Source organism: Elgaria multicarinata, chromosome 12 (genome assembly GCF_023053635.1).
Source record: "Elgaria multicarinata webbii isolate HBS135686 ecotype San Diego chromosome 12, rElgMul1.1.pri, whole genome shotgun sequence".
NCBI classification, from domain to species: domain Eukaryota; kingdom Metazoa; phylum Chordata; class Lepidosauria; order Squamata; family Anguidae; genus Elgaria; species Elgaria multicarinata.
The window spans coordinates 27,590,680-27,615,757 of NC_086182.1; the positions used below are offsets into that span (position 1 = coordinate 27,590,680).

General features: G+C 43.0%; 1 protein-coding gene across 2 annotated transcripts in view; it reads right to left on the minus strand.

Moving 5' to 3' along the window:
* LOC134407265 (opioid-binding protein/cell adhesion molecule) overlaps positions 1 to 25,078 on the minus strand; it is a 373,740-nt gene that overhangs the window by 79,918 nt on the left and 268,744 nt on the right. For both annotated transcript variants that reach the window (XM_063138956.1, XM_063138955.1), the window contains exon 3: positions 22,995 to 23,120. In XM_063138956.1, the coding sequence (XP_062995026.1) occupies positions 22,995 to 23,120 (126 nt within the window). The remainder of the gene's footprint in view (positions 1 to 22,994; positions 23,121 to 25,078) is intronic.

The window sequence follows — 25,078 nt, forward strand, 5'->3', positions numbered from 1 at the left end:
GTACAAATGCAATCACAAGTTTGAGAAAGTAGGAACATTTTCAATTGTGTTTGTGTCTGGGATTGTGGATGGGGAATTTTCAAGTGATTTGCAAATTGAAATGAAATTCTCATATATTCTTAATATCTACTCCTGTTTTTCTCCAGTTTTGTCCAAATTCAGAGGGATCATTCGGGGAGAAAGAAAGTGGTATTGCTCCTCTCTTATATTTCAGATCACAAACAAACCCCCCAGAGTATTACTGAGTTCAACACTTAATAATTCCATGGTGACATTTATGTATAAATCAGAGTATCATTCGACATTCTTTTGGTTTTGATATGTGCTAACAAACCAGTATTGTTATTCCTCTTAAAATATACCCCAAAGTAGGACATTTCACCCTTGCTGATAATCTTGCTCCCTCCTCAAGACCTGAAACACTACCTTTGCATAGGAATGTAGAAGAATTTCATTCTGGTTTTCAAATCATGGGAACACGTCCTTGTCATGATCGTGAACATGAACCGTTGGCATTCAAAAAATGTGCACCTGCACAAGTGTACACTTCAAAAAAAAGTGCATTTGCACACATGAAATTCATTATTATTATTTTTTAAAAATGTATTTTTTCAATTGAAAAAAAAGTATAAGCAGCCTGATTATGAGCCTTACAATTGTTGACTGTGGAAGGCCGTGCATATGCAAGAACACTTCCTTCTCCCTATGCTCCATCACAAAGGTCCACCTTGACTATTTCACCAAGGCCAGATCTACACCAAGCAGGGTATAATGCTTTGAAAATTGTTTGAAGACTGTATCTGGAGTGTGTCCTGGGCCTGAACAGTTGTCACTACTGTTATAAACCATTATAAAGCAGTAGTGTAGATCCTGTCCAAAAGCCACCTGTCTGTTACACCTGTAGCCTGAAGTAGTATAATCCAGGAAAACTTTGCCATTTAATTCTGCAAATATGCAGAAAGAAACCAGGTTGAGGTCTCTTCTGCCATTGAACTGTAGCATGCTTGCCACTTAACTGCAGAGCATAAGATCACTGGCTGAAATCATGGTATTCCTCTGGAGTAACCAGCAGCCAATGAAATGTGGTCTCACATATATTTAAATCCCAGCATCAATTATTATTCTGGTGTGTTTTGCTAAAACAGTTTAAGGCGGTCAAAGCCAACTTGTATATGATGGGTAATACAGCACACCTCATCTTGCCGCTAAAGACAAATCCAAACGAGACTCTATACACTGTAGGAGAAAGAGCCATTGACATACACCATACTGCCACATTTTCACTATTCAGCACTGCTAACTAAAAGCCTGTGGCAACAAAGTGTGCTTACAAAACAAATGCTTTTCAAACACCCCATCAACTTCTACCAGTGGTAACCTTTGCTGGTAATTAAATATTGCTGAGGTTTAAAGAAGAACATCTATTCCAGGTTTATAGACAAATTATTGATTGAGGCATGGGGATGTTGTGGAGTGTGGGAGGGGTTTCACACTACATACTCCAGATTATGCAAAATTATGACTATGATGGCTTGCCCCGTGTTTATGCACCTATTGTTAAAGTTCTATCCCACAATTCTCAACCTTACTAAGGACTGTTTCAGCCACTTACCAAATAAATAGAGTTGTTGTCCAACTAAAGAAATTTTAGTCGATGGATTGTACAAATTTTAGCTGATTAACTGATCAATTAAATTTCCATGTGGGTGCAAAGCAACTCTCCTGTATGTGTGTATATGCATTTTGCATGTTTTCGTGGTTTTCATTTTTTGTATATTGTTTTTAAGTGTTTTTATTGCATGTGAACTGCCCAGAAAGCTTCAGCTATGGGGTGGTACAAATGCAATAAAATAAATAAATAAATAAATAAATAAAAAATTGCTTCTTTAGTTGTGGCTGCATGCAATGTGTATTTGAAAACTAACATGATGGACACCTCTTGGACTAATGTCAGATTTTAAACTTTGCTATCACTGAGTTTCATACCTCACTAAAGGTGCAATCCTATGCAAGTTTAGATGGGGAGGGGGAAGCCTACATTTCCCAACATGCCCCACTGTAGGCCTTTTTTCTGTCTAAACTTGAATAGAATTGTGTCCTAAATGTCATAAATATGCATTTAATTTGTTTTTTAAATAAAAAAACACCTATACATGCACATATGTAGTAAAATATGTATTTTGAGACACTTAAAAAACACAAATACAGAAAAGGAATGGAATTATGGGTAAAAATGTATCAAAATGACACAGAATGTAAATAGACAGATCTGTTCTAGCCATCTGTGTTTCTTGCTTTATAGAGTTTATATTTAGGGATAGAGGAATTTTTGTTCAGTTCAGATTTTGATATGAACCTATCAAATACACATTTTCTGAATCAATATGCAAACTGGAGCATAGTTACCCTTCAGTTATTCAAACGTCTCAGTATTTTGCGATACAATTCTCTGATCAAAAATGTGCTTATTATTGGGGGGAATATACAAAGTCGTATTATATAAGTGAAAGCCCTTGCAAAAAGTGCATAGAGCAGGCAGAAATGCATACACACAAACACACACACACACACACACACACTTCCATGGTGACTTAAAAAAATGTTGCACACTGATGTGGAAACGGGATGGAACAAACTAACGACTGGAAAAATTAGAAGACAGATTTATTCATTCCTTTTGTTATTTCTAAAAAAAAATAAATACATCTGCTGCCCAATTATTCTCGGACACCCTTGTAGTTGATTAAAAACTTCTAATCAATTCACATAACCAACTTCATCAATTACATGTTAACAAATATTACATTATTATAATAGTAATAAATATTATTAAGTGCTGAGCCCTCATGTATTACAAATAATTCCCACCAACGAACCCTTCTGAGTGCCAGCTTAAATTAAACCGTGCTGAACTGCCTATCTCCAGGGTGCCATAAACTACAGGATACCCAAGCATTACAAATGAATAATGATGGTTTGCTTCTGTTTCCCCGTCCAAATCCACAAATGGAATTCACATATTTTCAAATGCATGTCGGGCTCCAAACCAATGCTGTTGGAGGGAAATGTAGGGAGGAGGATGTGGAATAAGTCCATTCCTTTCCCGTGTAGTGCATTACAACACATCCCCATGCTGTGTGTTATTTTCACAAATGGCTGACTCTCTCCATAAATAAGAGTTTCCAGTCATGTTTTTCTTCAGTAGGAGGAATGGGGAAGAGAATAAAACTATAGGTGGACAGCTTTAATTAATTCAATATCCATTGTACCAGGGAAGCTCTAACAAGGTGAAAAAAAAATATCTTGTTATTGTCAAGGCTCCTGAAGTTAACAAAACTGTTCTTGAGGGTTGCTTTTGAAGTTGAAGCATGTTGGCCCACTGCAGGGCAAACCCAAGTACAAATAAACCCATCCATGTGGAGGGGGAGAGAGACGCTTCAAACAGAGAAGCATTACAGGAGAACCGTTGACAAACGAAAGGTGGAGGAGGGCAGATGGGGCCAAGGAAAGAAGTGCATTGTGGGTAATTGCAAGGCCTATAGTTATATGTAGCCAGTTAGCTCATTTTTACCCTCCTTTTTTCTTAAGCATCTCCCCCTCTTGCAAAAGATTGCAGAGAATCTCTCTCTGAAAAGGTACTGCCACATAAAGACTAACTTGGTGGCGTTGAATCACTTTGGGCCAAGGGCCAAATTCAGTTGCAGACAAGGTTGGGGTGTACATTGCGGTGTCTGGGCCAAAGGGGAAGGAAGCAGAGTGAAAATACCAAAAAACATTTTAGTTTAAAGCTCTTATTGCCAGCAATGGAGTCTCTGGAGGGACATTTCAGTATTATAGAACAGGGAAACACACACACACACACAAGTCAGAAAATCACCAAACTACCAGTGGTCAGGAGACATGAAAATGGCCATCTGGGGACCCCAGGTAGACCATCTAGAGACCCAAGGAGAGACAATTATGGCCCGCAGGCTTGAGGTTCTCTACCTCTGGATTAATGCAACACATTTCACATGTAACAATGTCAAGAGCCACAAGGAAACTAGTTTTAAGAACATGCAGCCCCTTCTTTCCTCTCTGAGAAATGTTTCCTCAGAGCAAGAACATCCAAATGCAACTCAAGCAACACTCATTGGCAATGAAAACTTAAGAAGACTCCTGCTGGATCAGGCTAAAGGCCCATCTAGTGCAGCATCTGTTTCCCACATACCTCCAAGGAGCAGGACTGGAAGAAAATGAGCTCTCCCCATTATTTTCTTCTTAGCATGCAGCATTCAGAGGCATAACATAGAGGTTCCATTTGGCTGGAACCTATGCTCCAAGAATTTGGGTGTGTGTAGAACATTGCGAGCGGAGAAGGAAGTCCCAGAAATAAACACACAGACACCAGAGTTTGGGATTAAGCCTATGCGGCAGGGCCTTGCTATTTACTGTTTTACTCTGTACAGCACCATGTACATTGATGGTGCTATATAAATAAATAAATAAATAAATAAATAATAATAATAATAATAATAATAATAATAAATAGGGCCTCTTTATTTACACATGGAGATTCTCCCCTCCATGGATCTGTGTGTGAACGTGTGGGAATCAAGCTTATTTCTCTTCAGGCGACTAGCCTGTCCCCAGGGCGAGCCACTCAGCTGAAACAGGGGGTCGGGTAAGCCGCCCCCCTTTTCAACCACACTTGTGTGTTTGGAGAGACCAACCCATGTCATCTCTACTCAGGCTGCGTAGCCGAGTAGATGAGACAAGAAGGTCCCCAAAGATAAACCATATCCTGGCATGAAGGCTTCAAAGCCCCGAGGAGCAGGACCTCTGGATTGCCAATCACCATAAAGGTGCCAGAGTGCTCACTGTCCCTATCCTGACTTCCCAAAATTCCCGCACAACCCTGCCATTTATAATCAACCTATTTATCCGCCACTTCCAACAATTGGATCCAGTATGAAGTAGGCGAAAACCTGCACATTACTGAATGACAGGGGAAATTCCTACTCAGCCTCACTTGCAAAGAGGAAGACTGGTTATTCCCATACTGGTTTATAGGGAGGGAGGGAGGCGTGACTTTATACACCTGGCTCTGCCCCATCTCACGAGGCTGTTCACGTGCAGAGCGTGCACCGTGTCCTCCCCTATTTCTGGCTCCCCCCCATCCGCAAAAAACGTCCTCCGCCCAAGCCATACCAGCTGGGTGGTGATTGGGCACCTTGAGAAAATGCAGTGGTCACATCAGAACCGTTTGGGCTTCCTTTATTTATTATTTATTTATTTATTACATTTTTATACCGCCCAATAGCCAAAGCTCTCTGGGCGGTTCACAAAAATTAAAACCACAATAAAACAACCAACAGGTTAAAAGCACCATTACAAAATACAGTATAAAAAAGCACAACCAGGATAAAACCACACAGCAAAATTGATGTAAGATTAAAATACAGAGTTAAAACAGTAAAATTTAAATTTAAGTTAAAATTAAGTGTTAAAATACTGAGAGAATAAAAAGGTCTTCAGCTGGCGACGAAAGGAGTACAGTGTAGGCCCCAGGCGGACCTCTCTGGGGAGCTCATTCCACAACCAGGGTGCCACAGCAGAGAAAGCCCTACTCCTAGTAGCCACCTGCCTCAAACTACGGACCCGATCCTTTAGGGAGAGTGCAACCCCGTCCAGGACAGGGCAAACATCACCTTGCCGGACAGATGAACCACCCACTAACAGTACCTCCATCTTGTCTGGATTGAGTCTCAGTTTATTAGCCCTCATCCAGTCCATTACCGTGCCCAGGCTCTGGTTCAAAACAGTCACTGCCTCATCTGGGTTTGATGAAAAGGAAAGGTAGAGCTGGGTATCATCCGCATATTGATCCCTTTGAGATCCCACAGATGGTTCCTCTGAGGAGGTCACCGGCAATGGCAGCCCCTCATGATCCTTCCTTGCAAGGGCAGTGTGAAGGATTGAGAGGAGGGTGTTTCTGTAAAGGCTGATTTACTCAAAATTGGCCTTTCCAAAACAGGCCAGGCTCCCAGTCAGGCAAGGAGAGTGTACTTCCACACTTGCCCAACTTGGCAGACATTGAGTCTGGCAAGTGCAGGGGTCGACAAACTGGCACCTGGGGGGTCAATCTGGTGGCAACTCACCAAGCTTGATCTCCCAAGTGGATGCTTGTGGCATCCCTAGTGCCACCAGATTTAATTTTGTATTTTGAAATAGCCACTGTCATAGGCAGCGGCAGGCACAGAGTCAGCAGGCTTCTTTGAAAATTGTTAGCACTGCAGTTTCTCTCCGCGTGGGAAGTAATTGAAAGATCCAATTTTAAAAATGCAGAGATGTAGCACACTATACCCATGTGATCCTTCCACTCAAGCTGTTTGGAGCAAGCCAAAAACATTGACTCATACTGAGATGCAACAGACAGACTCAAGGGGAAGGTGGGCATTCCACAGCAAATCAGGAATGATGGAATGCTCTGATGACACTTGATAAAGAGACAAGAATTACCTGCCCACAGTGCCAGCTAATTGGAAGGAACAAGACAAAAGCAGCCAATCATGCAGAGAAATAACAGGCATCCTCCCTCTGGGGGGGGGGTGGCTACTTTGGGCTCATAAGAGCCTTTATGCTTTATTTCTCATGCCACATTAGCAAGTCTCTTGTGTCTCACAGTTTGGGAATGCCACCCGATCAGGAGTTCTTTCCTTTATTCTAGAAATGGGAACGGACCAGTCAAACAAAGTGACATTTTTATCCTTTCTTTTCCCCACATATTCCTTGCATGCTGCTACTCTCTCCCAATTCCCTGTGCACAGCCGCTGACAGAATGGGGACACCATTCCAATCACGTCAGCAGTTTGCTATGGAAGGCGGGGCATGGCAGGGAGGCATGAATGGAGAAGGAAGGAAGGAAGGAAGGAGGGGAGGGGAGAAAAACTCAAGGCAGTTTTAATTAGAACTTGGAGCTGAGTGTCTTGCAGTTAATATGCAAATGTTAAGACATTCCCTTGCTAAGTGATGCAAAGGTTTTATGTAAATGTGGGGGAAGAGCTAGGCATCCAAGAAGGGGAATAGGAACAGCTAAAGGAACCTCCTTACCCCAGATGCACACAAATCCACTGCTTTGGAGGAGCAATAGCTTAGAAATGCATGGGAAATTAACATCATATGGAAAGGCCCCTCTTAACTTGCAGCTCAGCAACTAGTAGAAAGGAAAGACTGAGGTCTTAGCTAGACCAGCCTTTATCCCAGGGCGAACCCTGGAATCATCCTTGTGTGTCCAGATGATGCACAGGGGATCCCGGGCTCAGGGAGGGATGATCCCTCCCTGGCCCCGGGATACAACTCTACACTTTGGGCCTGCTATTTCAAGGCTGAGCCCAGGACCACGGAAGGTGTAGCCTGTTGCCACGGCTTGAGCCGGCTCCACGCTCCAGGGAAATGACACTATTTTTAAAAACAAAAAACAAAAAAAACCTACCTCTGTGCTCCATCTCCTTTAAGAAAATTTTTAAAATGGCGGGCGTGACACCTCTATTCCTGAGGTTGTCACGCCTTAAGTGTAAATGAGGGCGAGATCTCACATTAATCGCAACGCGAGGTCTCCCCTCCTCTCCCCTGGAACAAAAGGTTGGTCTAGCTAAGGCCTGAGAGACAGCAGTAATGACATATACTAAATCATAGAATCATAGAATAGCAGAGATGAAAGGGGCCTACAAGGCCATCGAGTCCAACCCCCTGCTCAATGCAGGAATCCACCCTAAAGCATCCCTGACAGATGGTTGTTCAGCTGCCTCTTGAAGGCCTCTAATGTGGGAGAGCCCACAACCTCACCAGGCAACTGATTCCATTGTTGTACTGCTCTAACAGTCAGGAAGTTTTTCCTGATGTCCAGCTGGAATCTGGCTTCCTTTAACTGGACATCAGGAAAAAACTTCCTGACTGTTAGAGCAGTACGACCAGGAATCTGTTGCCTGGTGAGGTTGTGGGCTCTCCCACACTAGAGGCCTTCAAGAGGCCTTAAAGATCAAGTTCCCTGTCCATTAATTTCTTATTGGGTTTGAAGAGGGGATTCTCATTTATAGCAGGTGCATTTTGCAATGGGGGGGGGAGAGAAATGCATTCAATTCACATTTTAATGTGAACCTTGTTAAGTATATGAAAAGAAATACTTGCTTAGTCATTAAAATTGTGTGTGTATGGCTATCTCAGGGTTAAACAGAGAAAGTCTATCTGTGGGCAATTACCTTGAGATAGAGGCTGTTCTGGGAACCTTGCCAAGATTCTAAGTTAGCCTCATCACAGCTGTATGTAATGTAGATAAGAATTGTGTAGATCTGTATATAGTTTCTCACTTGTGTAAAATGGAACAGATCACTGCTTACTGATCACTGCTCTCTGTGTATGCCTCAGTGTGCTGATCTGAACTGATCTGAATTGAACTGCACAGAAGCCTGAAGGAAATAAACCAGCTCTGCTGTGTAAGACCTGCGTGATGTGTGTTTGTTTCTGAGCACAAACAGAGTTCCAGAGAGAGAAAAGTTCTGGCACAATAACCCAACTAATAGTGTTCCCTCCAAGTTACTGAGGAGAACTGAAATCTGTTACCTGCCGAAATGTGCACCTCGGAATTTTGACATCAATGAGAAATTTGCACAAAAAATGTTTCTGAATTTTCCTGAAAACTTTTTTTAAAACCCTCAAAATTCAGGGTGAAAGAAACTTAAGACTGGAGAAATTCTCAACGGTTTGGGATGAACCACACTTGAGATTGGGAAAACGAGAAACTGGCACTGTAATTACATCCCTTGGTGTAATTCTAAGAAATCAATCGCAAAGCAAACTTCTTCATATCATTAACTCTTTAGTTTCTTTCCCCTTCCCTATAGTAAAATGGTCTATTACATTTACTTTCATGGTGGGTGGGGGGGACACAACAATATAAACTTCTCCTGTTAACCTTCAAAGCTTTTCACGGTCTAGCTCTTTCCTATCTCTCCTCTCTCATCTCACACTATTGCCCCGCTCGTGCTCTCCGCTCCTCTGATGCCATGTTTCTCGCCTGCCCAAGGGCCTCTACTTCCCTTGCTCGGCTTCGTCCATTTTCTTCTGCTGCCCCTTACGTCTGGAACGCTCTTCCAGAACATTTGAGAACTACAAGTTCAATCGCAGCTTTTAAAGCTCAACTAAAAACTTTTCTTTTTCCTAAAGCTTTTAAAACTTGATGTTGTGCGGACTTTATACTGTTAGTTTTACCCTACCCTGTGCCTGCTTACCCTACCCTGTGCCTGTTGGCATTCTCTTCCCCTCCTTATTGTTTTACTACGATTTTATTAGAATGTAAGCCTATGCGGCAGGGCCTTGCTATTTACTGTTTTACTCTGTACAGCACCATGTACATTGATGGTGCTATATAAATAAATAATAATAATAATAATCCCTGCAAGTACAAACATAGCAGAGGATACCATTAGATGGCAGGGAGCTCTTTTGCTGTGAGAGGATATAAAAGTGGAACCCCCACTTACTCTCAAGTGGCACGATTTGCCCTGTCACCCCATTCACTAACTCATTCTGCTGCATGGATTGAGAAAGCCAACTTTATTTGCCCTTTGGAGTGGACAGGAACAATTGGGCCAAGGTGTTCAGCCCAGATGTTTTGGGGGCTGTTTGTTTTATCTGTTTTGATGGGTAGGATGAATACATCCCTCCTAAAATGGGGGGGGGGATCTTCTGATGTTTGTTGAATGCTAGTAGTTGTTTTGGAGGTAGGTCTTAGCATTATTTAAGATGAGACATCTGGGGAAGGGGGAGGTTGGGTTTTTTGTTTTTTTCTTTCCTTAACAGGCAAAAACTTTTCAGCATTCCTATTTGATACAGAATGGCCCAATGGGGAGGATCCTTCATTGTTATCCTTTGGCCATTCTGTGGCAAATGACCAGACTGCTCTGATTGCCAAGCATTCTCTCTGAAGTTGCCACCCCAAATTTTGGTGAAGAATTTTTGGGGTATATACAACTGCACACTGGAAATAAGCAAGCACAATTCCAACAGCTGCTGGTCCTGATTCAACAAAGAGGCAGGTGTACAGTCTCATGCAGACAATACCTGATGAGTAGGAAAGCTGGAAGATTATCCATCTTTATTTTTCTTTAAGTAGTCTCTACGGCTTTGATACTAACATTACCAACCAGGACTTGAAAAATCCAGGTACCAGGCCATCTGGAAGTCTAGTAATACACCCACACACCCACACCCACACCCACACACACCACTCCAGTAGTGCTTTGACATTCTGGTGCTTCGACATGTGAGGCCGAGAAGTTTGAAATCTTTCTTTTGCTGCACTTGGTATGACCATCTTGACAATGACACTAAGAAGCTACTTTTCCTACATCAGAAAAATAATCAACTTACAATATTTATAAGCTTCTAACCAAACCACACAGATGAAAGGTTAATCCTAGTGGTGGTTACTGTCATCTTCCGCACCCACATTTTTCTCGGTGCTAAACACACACCAAGATGCACACACAAGGCATGCTCGATGAAGGAAACCTAGAAATTGCTGGGGGAAGGGAGCGGGGGTGAGGCAGGAGCGAGGCGGAAGAGGGAGATGGATTAAGCAGACACTGGCTATTTCATTATCCAAACGCTTCACTTAAGAAGGAAAACAACCCAGAGATTCATTAAAAGAAACACTCCTGCCATCCAGGCCCTCCAGGAGGCCTGATGCTCACTAATAAGTCATTGTGGAGCTGGGCTCCTGCCACCTAAGAGCACCAGAGAACCCTTAATAATCACTCTCCATTTGACTAATGACAAGCCCTTGGCTAGCAAGGAGCAAATCGCAAGCACTACGAAGCGACCCTTGGGCTGCAGCTGCCTGCACTGGATTCAGCAGAATAAATCTATCCAAGAGCTATCCGTCCACCCACCAACCCGCCTGCTTTTCCTTGTGTGTGCAAGATCCCAAGGAGTGCCTCCAGCTGCGAGGACCCAGAAACAAAGTCACTATCAAGGCTCCTGCACTTGATGAAGCTTTTCTTCCTCCACCCCTGGTGCCTTCGCTTCCAGCAGCCTTGATCCCAGACTGGAGCACCCTCTTCAGAGTCTGCAATGTACAATTAGCCAAGATGAGTGTACCACTCCAATTAAAATCCTTTCCACTAAGGGCTGCCTTTTTTCTTTTCTTTTTTAATCTTCTCATCCATCACTACCCATCCCTATCTTCTCCTGGCTCGCAGCTCAGCGGGAGAAGGAAGCATCCAATTAGCTTGGTATTACTGCTAGCTGCCATTGGGAAGAGAAAGTACTCTATGTAAGGGGAGACCCCTTCGAATGGTGGGGGTCTCAACTGGTTGGTAACCATGGGAAGATGGAAAAGCAGTAATTCAACCCAAAAGAGTTCCCGGTGGAAGGGCAGGGAAGTGGAGGAAAGGACAGGTAGACAAAAAGGAACATATGTGTTTATTTAACTTACCTGGTTACTTCTCTCGACAGACTAAAATGTACATGCAGTGCAATCTGCTGCATAATTACTTACTAGTGAATCCCACTAATGGGGTTTATGTAAGATTGCAGCCTTGTATTAGTTGCAGTATAGTATAATATCTTGGGAGTTGGGAAACTGGGATGCCACCCTGAGATCCTAGTGATATAGGGCAGGATATAAATGTTTCAATGAAATAAATAAAACAATAAATAAAGGGCAGATTGGTGGAGCTGGATGGGACAAGGGCACAGGGAAATACTATGAGCTCTTTTTTTTTTTAACGTAAGTCTGTTAACCTGCTTTAAGACTATTTCCTTTCCTGGCATTGTGGTACGGCAGAATAGTTGTAGTTACACAAGTGGAAAAAATGTTTTCTTTTGTTTTCATGAATAATGTTGCCCTGCATAAATAAATAATCAAATAACTTCTCCAAAAGGGTTGTTTTGAAATGGAAATGAAACTGGAAGGCCATAGTGTCTTCTAAAGCAGGGGTCCCCAACCCCTGGGCCATGGACCGGTCCTGGTCCATGGCCTGTTAGGAACTGGGCCGCGCAGGTGAGCTGCTTTCACACACACCCCATCCCTACCCCACTATACCTGGGCGCAGGGCGCCATCTTGCCTACCCAGCCGAAGCGAAGCCAGGATGCTGGGGTTCAGGCAGCAGCTTCTGGGCGCACCGTTCCAAAGCCGCCCAACCACCCCAGTGTCCTGGCTTCACTTTGGCTGGGTGCCCACCCAGCCGAAGTGAAGCCGGGACCCTGGAGTGGGGTGGGTGTGCGTGGTTTCCAAAAACCATCCCCTCAAAACCCCCCCCCCATCCATGGGAAAAATGTCTTCCATGAAACCAGTCCCTGGTGCCAAAAAGGTTGGGGACCGCTGTTCTAAAGAATCCATACACAACCAGGAATAGAGAATGAAGAGCACACAATAAAAGGTCATGTAGAAAAACTGTGCATTATCTCTGGATTTCTACTCCTTCAGAAGGCCCCAAACAATATTTAGGGCAAGGCTGAGGAACCTGGAATTCTTTGTTGTTGGCCTTGCTGGCTGGGTCTGGTGGGATTTAGAGTCTAGCAACATCTGGAGGGACACAGGTCCCCCATCTCTGGTTTAGAAGTTCATCAGTTCTCAGACCCCTGTATATTTCCTTTCAGGATTAATGGACCTTAGTCTAGAATGGAAAGGGAGCACAAGGAGTATTCACTTCTCTCTCAATAAGAGAATTGCACCAGGAGCCTCCTCAAAAGCACACTCACTTATACTAATCCCCCTGGGGATGTGTATGAATTTCCAGAAGCCTCAGTGCACATCAAACAAATGTTTTAATGTACTGGAGCAGTAGGGATCCGTGAGGAATTTGACCACTTCAGATTCCTCTGCAAAAGGACATGCTTCACCCCTTTTGGACGGGAGTGTGGATCAGGACTCAGCAGACCAGTGGATGTTGCATATCATAGAATCATAAAATACTAGAGTTGGAAGGGGCATAAAAGGCCATCAAGTCCAACCCCTTGCTCATTTGCAGGAACCTATCTTAAAGCATACCTGACGGATGGTGGTCCAGCTGTCTCTTGAATGTCTCTAGTGTGGGAGAGGCCATGACCTCCCTAGGTCATTGGTTCCATTGTCGGACTGTTCTAATGGTCAGGAAGTTTTTCCTAATGTCCAGCTGGAATCAGGCTTCCTGTAACTTGAACCCATTATTCTGTGTCCTGCACTCTGGGAGGATTGAGAAGAGATCCTGGCCCTCCTCTGTGTGACAACCTTTTAAGTATTTGAAGAGTGTTATCATATCTCCCCTCAATCTTCTCTTCTCCAGACGAAACATGCCCAGTTCTTTCAGTCTCTCCTCATAGGGCTTTGTTTCCAGACCCCTGATCATCCTTGTTGCCCTCCTCTGAACCCTCTCCAGCTTCTCTGCGTCCTTCTTGAAGTGTGGAGCCCAGAACTTGATGCAATACTTCATGGCCATTTAAACTTATCCGAAGGTACAGGACATTCCATATATGTAATTTGAAAGAAAATACATTGTGAAACATACCCTTGAAAGATAACAAAGATTTATGGATTTGCAGATGAATGCAGAAACAGAATGGTGCAGAACTATGGGTAAAACATGCAAAAGTGACACAAACTGGAAAGAGATGTTCTCCCAGATCTAATATATAACTTGGAACTCTTGCATGGGGAGGTGTGTCCATGTGTGCTTTCCAGTTAGGCTTGTGATTTCCAAATTGGGCTGAGACGAACTCACTGAACAATGCTTGTGTTTTAAAGAGATTGTCCCTTCATTCCTGTTTTATTCTTATTATCATGCTTGGAACACATTAAAGAAGTCTTCTTCTTCTTCTTCTTCTTCTTCTTCTTCTTCTTCTTCTTCTTCTTCTTCTTCTCCTTCTTCTTCTTTTTCTTCTTCTTCTAAAAAAAGTAATTCCAAAATCCATCTAATAGGTCCATTTTCTGCTGAATGATGTGCTGTGATACTAGAGGCTAGAAAGTGGGAGCATGCTGCAGACGTAGAAAGCAGAAAGCTGTTAGAGAGGTGCCCAAAAGCACCCCATAAAACAATACTGGATCTGGAATGGAAGCTCCTAAGGAAGGCATTCTAAAGAGCTGAAAGCTCAATCAAGAAACCCCAAAAGGAACCTAAATGAAATTAGTTTTAATATTGTTAAATGGTGCAAAATTCCCCCTGCACAAAAAAGGAAAGAAAAGGAATCCAGGCATATGTGCGTGCCAAAGCTAAAACGGATGCATGGGGAGAGGCAAAACATATGGGCGCCCATCTGGCAAAAAATGTGCAACTAGACCTTCCCCACTCTTCACATTTGCAGGAAGCAGCAGCAGGAGCGAGCGTACATTTTTGCAATTCCCCCCAAACCCCCCCCCCCCAAACAACCTGTGAAGAACAGCTTGCTTGTCCACAACTGTTTTACCAAGCAAGAGATGAATAACCTTGATTTCTCATCTCTGCCTCCTTGCTCTTGCTCTCAGGGGATTTAATTAGCCCCTAAACTGGTCTTCAGATGAGGAACAGAGAGTCTGGTAGCCTAGGAGAGAATGAAAACACACAGACACAGAACCAGTGACAAACACCTGGCTGACTTGACAGGTTGTTGTATTAGTAGTCTCTCGTTAGTCACTTTGCCTTGTTGCTGCTTTGTCTTGGCTTAGGACGTCAGTGGTAGGTTATACTCCATCTGGTCAGGGGGAGCACCAAGCAGAAAAGCAGCTGACAGCACATGGCCATACCATTAACCACAGGCTCAATGTGAGGGCAGAAATTGGAGGGCTTCTGCATGCCATGGGTGCTCTGGAATGAAGATGGCAGGGATGATTCATGCAAGGCTAAAACCTTGAGAGTCAGTGGTGTGCTGCACAAGGTGGCATGTTGGACTTGAACCAAACTCGCAGAGTTCTTTCTTTCTTTCTTTCTTTCTTTCTTTCTTTCATTCATTCATTCATTCATTCATTCATTATTACATTTCTATACCGCCCAATAGCTGGAGCTCTCTGGGCAGTTCACAACTTACAAGGATAAACTGTGACAAGCCAGTGTATGTACTTAACAGGATGGCATACAGTGTGTGTGTGTGTGTGTGTGTGTGTGTGTGTGTGTGTGTGTGTGCATCCCTGCCTTGAGGGGTTTACCATTTAATTTCAAATAGTAGGGGAGGAAATAAAGGGAGAGCAGCAGAGAAGTTAAAAGTTAAAAGGGATGAATGTAAGGATGTGAAAATGCCTCACCGCATTACTTCAGCCTTGCATGCTTTATACATTTACAAAACAGACATTTTCGCTACTGCTGACCCTACCTCTGATGACCTTACCTCAGATGATGTATACATCTGCAGGGAGGAAGGCTATATGTGTAGCCTTTCCCATTAAGATGGCCATGTTCAATGTATGGATGGAAGGGGGTGGAGCAAGGAAGCCACGTAGCCTCGGGGTCAAGGTTAGCAGTGTGGCTCTTCTGCCCAATAATCTCATGAAAGGGGCTGTTATGGAGCACGGTTGTGATTGAAAAGCACAGAGATACAGCTACCTACCCAAGCAAAGGATTGACTGGTCTCAACAGAACATGCTATTTCACACTGTTCACCATTTTGTGATTGAAAAGCACAGAGATACAGAGATACAGATGAAAGGTATGAGCTGCTGTTGCAGGAGTCACTGGGATATTTCTCACCTACCTACCCAAGTAAAGGATTGACTGGTCTCAACAGAACGTGCTATTTCACACTGTTCACCATTTTGTGAAAACGTTTCAGTTGTGAAATGTGTTGCACAAGGTGTCTCTTTCTTTCTTTCTTTCTTTCTTTCTTTCTTTCTTTCTTTCTTTCAATTCACAGCAACTGTTTTGGGCACCTCCTGCTCTGTTTCGGAAACACCTAACCACAGCTGTACCTAAATCTTTCCTCCTCCTCCTCCATCATCATAAATGAACATCATTGATACTCTTTAAATCCCTAGGAGAATATAACCATCTTGGTTACTAAAGTTCAGTGCAGGAAGGAAGGGTCAGGAATTGGGATGTATGAAAGAGCTCAGTTTGCCAAGTTTGCTATGGGTGGTTTGTTCATCCTGGGACTGTGTTGGCATGACCTACTTGCCTCTTGAAATGAAATGCATCATTAATCAAAATCCAGAGATCCAAAATAATGGATGACTGGTCCGTTGGAGGAAGCTGTTCTCCAAACTGGAGCAAACGATCCGTGCTTTCAAACAGACCATCTAGGGTTGAAGAGCTTTCTCAACGCATCTGCTACCTTTAGAAGCTGCTTGAAAAACTAATTGCTTCATTCCCCCACCTCCCCTTTAGGAATACGGGGAGGGGGGATTTAGCTCATAGCCTTTTCAGAACATCTTGAATTCAGGGAGTGACACATCAGAGAATAAATTGGAGAAGGTGTGATGCAGCTGTGCAAACTAAAATATCTCTTGGTAGAGAGTGATGAATATGATCTGGAAGAAAAGACGAGCGCTTTCATTCCAATCAAGTTGAACTTGAGATATACTTCTTAGGTTAAGTACAGTCAGTGCTTAATTTAAGCATCAGGAATTGGTGACTCCTGGGCCAAATCCTGCCACTTGAATGCTGCCATCAGGCTTTCCAGCTGCCCATCACAGGAACGTAGGATGCTGCCTTTACCAGGTATAACTATTTGCTCATCTGTTCCAGTATGACTGGCAGCAACTGTCCATACAGAGATGGACTCTCCCCATCACCTTCTACCTGACCTTCCTTTATCCAGACTTTATGCATGCAAATCAGGTTCTCTACCACTGACCTACAGTCCCTTCCCAGATGCAAAAGAAGATGAACAGATGGATCACGTTTGTGGCAATGGGTCTTGCTAAAAGGCATTTTTGCAGGGTAGGGGTGCATGGGACATTGTTGGCCCTCCAGCCCCGTCCCCTCATCAAAGTCATCCCACTACAACACCTAAAAGAGTTGCTGACTAATTGCAAAACAGAGAAATGCTCGGGCTCAAATCTTCTAGGAAGCTAGGCCAGATTGCTAACATCTAGGAGCCAGTGGGGTACAGTTAGGGATGTATGAGAATTCTCTAACATTTGTTTCTTTTTATCATGATTTCACTTTCCCCAGGATAAAACAGACTACTTTTATCATAGAATCTTAGAATAGTAGAATTTGAAGGGGCCTATGGGGCCATGAAGTCCAACCCCCTGCTCATTGCAGGAATCCACTCTAAAGCATCCCTGTCAGATGGTTGTCCAGCTGCTTCTTGAATGCCTCTAGTGTGAGAGAGCCCACAATTGTCATACTGCTCTAACAGTCAGGAAGTTTTTTCCTGATGTCCAGCCGGAATCTGAATTCCTGTAACTTGAGCCCATTATTCCATGATTTTTCCCGCTTTCCAAGGACAACCCCGAAAACCCTGGGTGCTATGGCACGAGCTCCCTGGTCCTCCCTCCTCCCCATGAGTAGGGCCTCAGCAAATGGTCACAGAACTAGGGGGGCTCCATGCCCATTGGGGGTGAGTGGGGTAGCACTTTTGCCATCCTCAGGATGGCTCCTAGTGCTTTTCGGCACTGAGTTTGTGTGTGTGTGTGTGTGTGTGTGTTGTACTTACATTTTTTGCGGGATCAGGGACTCCTGTTTCAAAACCACACCCACACCCACTCCGGAACATCCCTCTTACTTCTAGGATGTTGCTTTGCCATGTGCACCCTGGGGGAGGATCCCGGGAGCCAGAAAACCCAGGATCCTTCCCTTCCCTCCCTCCCAGAAGGTTCATAGGTGTAGGTAAGCACTTTGTCTCAGCCAACCCACCTCACATGACTTTTCCAAGGATAAAAATAGGGTAACCCCATGCCTGAGTCTCTTTGGAGCAAGGGGGTGGGAGGACAAATTAGATACCTATTACAAAATGTGGGTCTGCCCCAAACCCCACTGCTTTATCCTCGGTGAGAGTAGAAAGGCTACAGTTCAGGAAACCTGCTGCCCCACCGAGAATCCTGATGCCCCCATTCCCTGGCAGCTGATCTCTCTACAATTCTGAATTTGTTCCTTCCCTGTTTCTTCATCTGCTAAACATAGACAATAATATTTTCCTCTCTCCCTGGAGAGGCTGCAAACCTGAATTTGCTAATGTTGTCAAGATGACTTGGGTTTATTAAGATTCAACAAAGTATCCTTTTTGAGTGTTTTTGCAATTTCCAGTCTCAGCAGGGAGTCAAAGCGGAAATGCCAAATAAATAAATAAATAAGTGTGGTGAGGAGGGAGGGAAGGAGAAAAAGACAGGAAAGGGAAGGAAGAAGAGGAATCCTGAACATAAAACTTCTTCTGTTTTATCCCCAGCAACCCACAAATCACAGGGGGGGAAATGACTGTTAATGCTCATAGAACAAAGTCCACTTAATTCTCACTCTGGGCCTCTCTCAACGCTAATTTGGGACTCGCTTACTAAAGGTTAGGACAGAAAGTATAAAAGGAATGGAAAAGAAGGTGGCAAAAACCCACCTATATATGTGTGATAGATTAGCTGAGTTAAGGAACTGGCTGGGAAAAGAAAGAAAGAAAGAAAGAAAGAAAGAAAGAAAGAAAGAAAGAAAGAAAGAAAAGGTTTTCCCCGATGGGTTATTTATTTATTTATTGACCATGACTGTAAAGTCAACAACACCAATTGCTTCTGCTTTTTCTTTAAGAAGAGAACAAAATATCCATACAACGGCATATAAAATAGTTCCTTAAAGCATTTACCAGAAGCCAAGATGCCTTTGAAAAAATCCTCAGGCTTATATAAATATGTATTTAGGATCAACTAAATACATACAAGGGATTTCTAGTATCTGAAAGATGTCTTGCTTCAGTGGCTACAGAGAGGGGGGAAAAGGGTGCTATATTACATATGTTTGGTATCTTATGCATTGACTCATATGCTGTTGCTTATAAGACTTTTGCAAGAAGCCACCTACTATATGCATTTATTGTGTTAGCCACAGATACCTAAGCAGCACCCTGTGGATGAGATTTACCCCCAGGACAACTAGATGTTCACTAGCAATACACCTATAACTTTACCAGCTATATCTAGATCTGTCTATGTAAGGAAAAAAATAACAAAGAAACCCTGAAATGTTTTAAGATGTAAAGGAATGGCATTTGAATTTATTCGTCTTCATTTTTGTGGCTGCTGCATTTTGCTGGTGATTTTTGCACATTGGAATAAATGAGATTTAGTATTTAATGTTGTTTTTATGCCATTGGTGTTAGTTCTAGTATAATTCATTGTTAGGAATTGAGCATTGTATAGTGACGGCTGACATTGTTTGTTCAGTGACTGTTAGTTTTGATTATTTATTCATTTTGTAATGAGCCCGGGTGGTATGGAGCATTGTTATATTGTGAACCACTTTGGAGTGCAGTAGTTGAGTGCAAAAAAAGGGGAGGAATGTAAATAACACTGACTTAATTTGATAAACCACACTGAAATGGTGCATCTTCCCTTCATTTTGTATATGACATGTGCTTAATATTTAAATGTACAAATCTGTATAGAACTGATACTCCTGTCCTGGGTATATTCGTTCCATGCCTAGGAAGTATGAGGATTTTTTTTTCATTTTTTTTTTTCAGTTAGCAGATACAAATCTTCCAATGCCTCAGATTTATAAGGGTCCACACTGGTGGGAGGGAATTTAGGAGTTACCATCTAAAGCCCACTGCAGATCTTTATTAGTTTGATAAATATATATATATATATAAAATGTGGCTTATTTGGAAACTTTGAACCTCATGTGGCGCAGAGCAGTAAAGCAGCAGTTTCTGCAGCTGAAACTCTCCCCACGGCCTGAGTTCGATGCCAGCGGAAGCTGGTTTCAGGCAGCCGCCTCGGGTCGACTCTGTCTTCCACCCTCCCGAGGTCAGTAAAATGAGTACCCAGTTAGCTGGGGGAAAGGTAATAACGGCCGGGGAAGGCAACGGCAAACCACCCCACTATAAGGCCTGCCAAGAAAACGTCAGCGAAAGCTGGCGCCCCTCCAAGAGTCAGTAATGACTCAGTGCTTGCACGAGAGGTTCCTTTCCTTTCCTTTATTTGGAAACTAAGAAACTTGTGTCTTGTCTTGTCCTTGCTGGGGTCAAGGTGCAAAAGGCTCAATGTCCCCACATTTTGGAACCTGAAGCTATTTTGAAAGCATCCCAACACTGCATCGTTTGAAGGGGGCGGGTGGCTGCCAGTGACCCAATTCGCAAAAGGGTAAGAGGCTCTAATCTTTAGTGTCTCTCCACACTAGCGCCTTGGGACAGAAAGAGCCAGAGACACAAACATGATGCATTGTTGTTGCTATAAAAGCCAGCTCCTCGCTTTGAGCATGTTTTCAAAGATAATCCATTTCTTTCTCTGGCTGTTGAAGAAACAAGGAGCTACTTCGTGAAAGCGGTTTTTCAAGGTAGCTGTCGCTTTTGTTTACTTAAGCACTTTTTATGCAAAGACCCTGAAAAGCTTCTTTACAAACATGACTCTGAACAATCTCTCTCGGAAGCGATGGAAGTGCTGGGAGCTGAAACAAACAGTGACTTTCAGCGCATGGACAATGCGCTCAATTTCAAGCCCTTTTGGTTGGAGTCATACACATGCCCCTGTAAAACTTCTTGGCTTTGTTCTCTCTCTCTGTCTCTCTCTCTGTGTGTTTGATTTGTCAGGGTTCACATTCTTGAAAAAAATACATTTAAATTTTAGAGAGACTTGACATTATGGTTCCTAAAAAAATGTGGATAATGCCGTTCATTGCACAGTTGAGTTGCTAGCTGCATTTTGTATTTGTGTTTTTAACCTGTTGGTTGTTTTTATGATGGTTTTAATTTTTGTGAACCGCCCAGAGAGCTTCGGCTATTGGGCGGTATAAAAATGTAATAAATAAATAAAATAAATAAATAGGTGGCATTGATCTTAACTGTATCTAGGTAGAATTTCCTGTTTTGTTCTGTTGTTGTAGAGAGGCAATACAGTTCTTGTTTAGCTTCCTGATTCATGTGGCCTCTAAGCCTCATAATACCTGTGAAACCATGGTTGTTGAACAGCTTGGGCATTACTGGTCTGACCAAGGCAGGATCTAGACTACTGCTTTGAAATGGTTTTTAACAGTAGTGCCAACAGTTGAAGCACAGGACACACTCCGTATACAGTTTTCAAACTGTTTTCAATGTGTCATATCTTGCTTGGTGTAGATCTGGCCCAGTACAACTGTGTTCTTTTAAGTAATCAGCATTAAGGATGAACTTATTTTGTTTGCACTGTAACCTTAACATCCCCTAATTCACTCAAATTTGCATACCTTCCTGAATTGCCCAATTAAAAAAAAAAAGATTCTACATTGCAAAACACTCAGTTGCTGCAACTTTTATGTTTTACAGTTCCTTCCACCATGTCGCCAATATGTATGTGTGCATGGGTATCCCTCCCACACCTGATGTGATCATGTGTTTAGGAGGAAAGGAAACTCTCGTGCAAGCACTGAGTCGTTACTGACTCTTGGAGGGACGCCAGCTTTCGCTTACATTTTCTTGGCAGGCCTTATAGTGGGGTGGTTTGCCGTTGCCTTCCCCGGCCGTTATTACCTTTCCCCCAGCTAACTGGGTACTCATTTTACTGACCTCGGGAGGATGGAAGGCTGAGTTGACCCAAGCCAGCTGCCTGAAACCAGCTTCCGCTGGGATTGAACTCAGGCCGTGGGGAGAATTTCGGCTGCAGAAACTGCTGCTTTACTGCTCTGCGCCACACGAGGCTAGTGTTTGGTTACATTGTGTGTAACAAAATCATGTGTTTGGTTACACTGAAATCCTTTTTGGCAGCATTTTACATATGTATACATATGCTCCCGGATTTTGGTAAAACCCTACACAAATGAATAATGATACAGCAATAAGTACAATTGGATCAAGACTGTTACCCCCCTTTTCTTTCTTTTTATTTTCTTTTTGCAGTGTCCATTGGTAATGAGGGGGGCAGGAAGGGAGATGTACTGAAAAAATCAAGAGCCACAGAAAACTGCATATCTACAGTGTTCTATATAAAAGGTGGAAACAATCCAAAGGAACAATGGAGCCATTTTGAATTGAGGGCAGGCAATTCAAAATGGTGAACTCCAGGGAGAAATCTGGAAGAATCCCTTACCAAAGCACCAGGGTTTGAAAGAATCCAGATTTTGCCATATCTTCCTATGATTCTTCAGTTTATATCAGCTTATATCCTGACCCAACACATGACCTTCCAGATTCTGTAAAGTACACAGTAAAATAGTACACAGATCCCCTTCCTAAAATTTCAGTTGTCCTACAATCTAGACACACCCACCCGAAAAGTACTTGAAGCACTCTCTTTAGCTGCTTCCCTTGTCCCAGTTGTCACCAACACAGGGATATGGCTCTGGCTACTTGAGGAGGAGAAGGAAAAAGACTCTGTAGATCCAGCTTAATTCTAGCAAGTGGTAACAGCGATTAAACATCACATCACATCGTCACACAGGTAGGCCACATGAAAACAATCAAATATAAAGTGGGCACATGACGTGGCAGTGCATAACATCATGTCAAAATACACAATTCCAAACTATGGTGATTCCAAGATCCACCTTGATATTGCACCTGTACATGGAATGAGGTGTTGCATTAAAGTAGAACTCTTCTCTGTGCTTACATGGACAAATAATGAATGTATTCAGGCTAAGTTCACCCATCACTAACAAACAGGCACATGCTCATGTATCCAACAGAACCACACACACACACAGCCTCTTTTCAGATGACACTTCATACTTCAACCTCTCTCTCTCTAACCTCATTCTGGAAAGCTCTCTAATCCAGAAAAAGTGCCACTTCCTTTAGGATGTTCCTACAAAGGCATCATACAACACAACTGGGCTTTTGTTACCTCCTTCCCCATGTACACATTCTCCAATAGCATCCTCTTCCTCCAGATTCTGTATCCCCCCCACACACACACACCCCATCTCTAGGTACTCGGTGAATACCTTACCTTTGCGGGAGAGATGCTTCCATGTCACCATTGGTTCTGGTCTCCCAAAGGCCAAGCACAAGAGGGTGACGCTGCTGCCTTCATTGACAGTGATGTCCGACGTGATGTTTATAATCTGGGGAGGAACTGCAACAAGAAAGGTGGGAGGAAATCAGCACATGCAAAAAATGTTGATGCTAGTAATGAGCAGTTTTCTCCCCTTCCAGTGATGGTCCAGGGAAAGGGGGAACATTGGGGAATATAGGGAGAAAAGGGCATCCCCCCCTTATCTGCCCCCCAGGACAAAAAAAGTAACCGGCGGGGGGGGGGGGGCAATAGTTCATTCTTCACACTTATTTTTTTTACCATTTCCCCCTGTTCTTTCCTGGACTTCCACATCCCTCCCCCACACAATTGCCATAATGACTGAAATAGCTTTTCTGTACAAAAGCTGCATAGTTCACAAGATCACCTGATAGTCATCCAGTGGCAATGAAAATTATATGCGTGGGATGTTTAAAATTCCCACTAGGGTCTTGATCCAGTTCATACACACTCCCCACTGCACTGACTTTACAATAAGAAGGAAGCTTGGCCCATAGTGGAGGAATGGAGCCATAATAATAATAATAATAATAATAATAATAATAATAATAATAATAATAATAATAATTTGGAATAATGAAGTCCAGGATGCTGCCAATTAAATTCTATTGCAAGTCATCTTGAGTCTTCTTTTTTAAGAAACATGCCTAAGAAAATTGGATGATGATGAGTATTGCATCCAGTTCTGAGCACCACACTTCAAGAAGGATGCAGACAAACTGGAGCGTGTTCAGAGGAGGGCAAAAGGATGATTAGGGGTCTATGAGGATAGTCTGAAAGAACTGGGCATGTTTAGCCTGGAGAAGAGAAGGGGCTCATCTACACCAAGCAGGATATTCCACTATGAAAGTGGTATGGAAGCGGTATATAAAAGGCAGGAGCCACACCAAGCAGGATATACCAGTATGAAAGTGGTATATGGTATGTGTCAATGGGCCCCAACAGTTGTCAGTGCACTTCAGTACCACTATAAAGCAGTAGTGTGGCTCCTGCCTTTCATATAACACTTTCATACCACTTTCATACTGGAATATCCTGCTTGGTGTAGATGAGCCCAAGATGGAGGGGAGACATGATAGCACTCTTCAAATACTTAAAAGGTTGTCACACAGAGGAGGGCCAGGATCTCTTCTCGATCCTCCCAGAGTGCAGGACACGGAATAACGGGCTCAAGTTACAGGAAGCCAGATTCCAGCTGGACATCAGGAAAAATGTCCTGACTGTTAGAGCAGTACGACAATGGAACCAGTTACCTAGGGAGGTTGTGGGCTCTCCCACACTAGAGGCCTTCAAGAGGCAGCTGGACAACCATCTATCAGGTATGCTTTAGGGGGTTGGAATTGATGACCTTATAGGACCCTTCCAACTCTACTATTCTTTGATTCTATGATGCTGATAATGCTGATGATGCTGATGCTGTATTTTATGGTGCCTAGATGTTATTATTTATAGTTGTTAAGGTGTTTGATGGTGATCATTTTAAAAAGATGTTTATGATAGTAATCTGTCATCGAACTGATTGTGTTTATATTTTGAGGTGTATATTTAAATGACCACATGTTTGTATGCCTACATATGTGCATATAATATAAAATAGCATAACAAGGTCACCCACGTATGCTTGAATTTTAAAAAGAAATGGAGCTAAATGTCTTTCACATGTTACTCTTGTATTTTGCATTTAGGACTAGCTCTCCAAATCAAACTGGGTCTAATGTGCATAGTTCCATTTTTATTTTCACCTGCATAGCTACAGCCTTGGTTGCTTCTTCGTCATGCTGGAGTGTAACAGAATAATGGAAATTATGTTTATCTAGATGGTACAAATTCAGTGATACACTTCTAGGGAAGAGAATGTAGCTGTCAATGCAGATGTCTTGTAAAAGCTGAGTTCAATTTTTCTCTTTCCTCTAACTTTTCCTCCTCCCCCAGCCCACCCCCTGATACTCCCCTGTCTTTCAACTGGAGGAATTAAGAACATTTCAAAATATCATAAACGC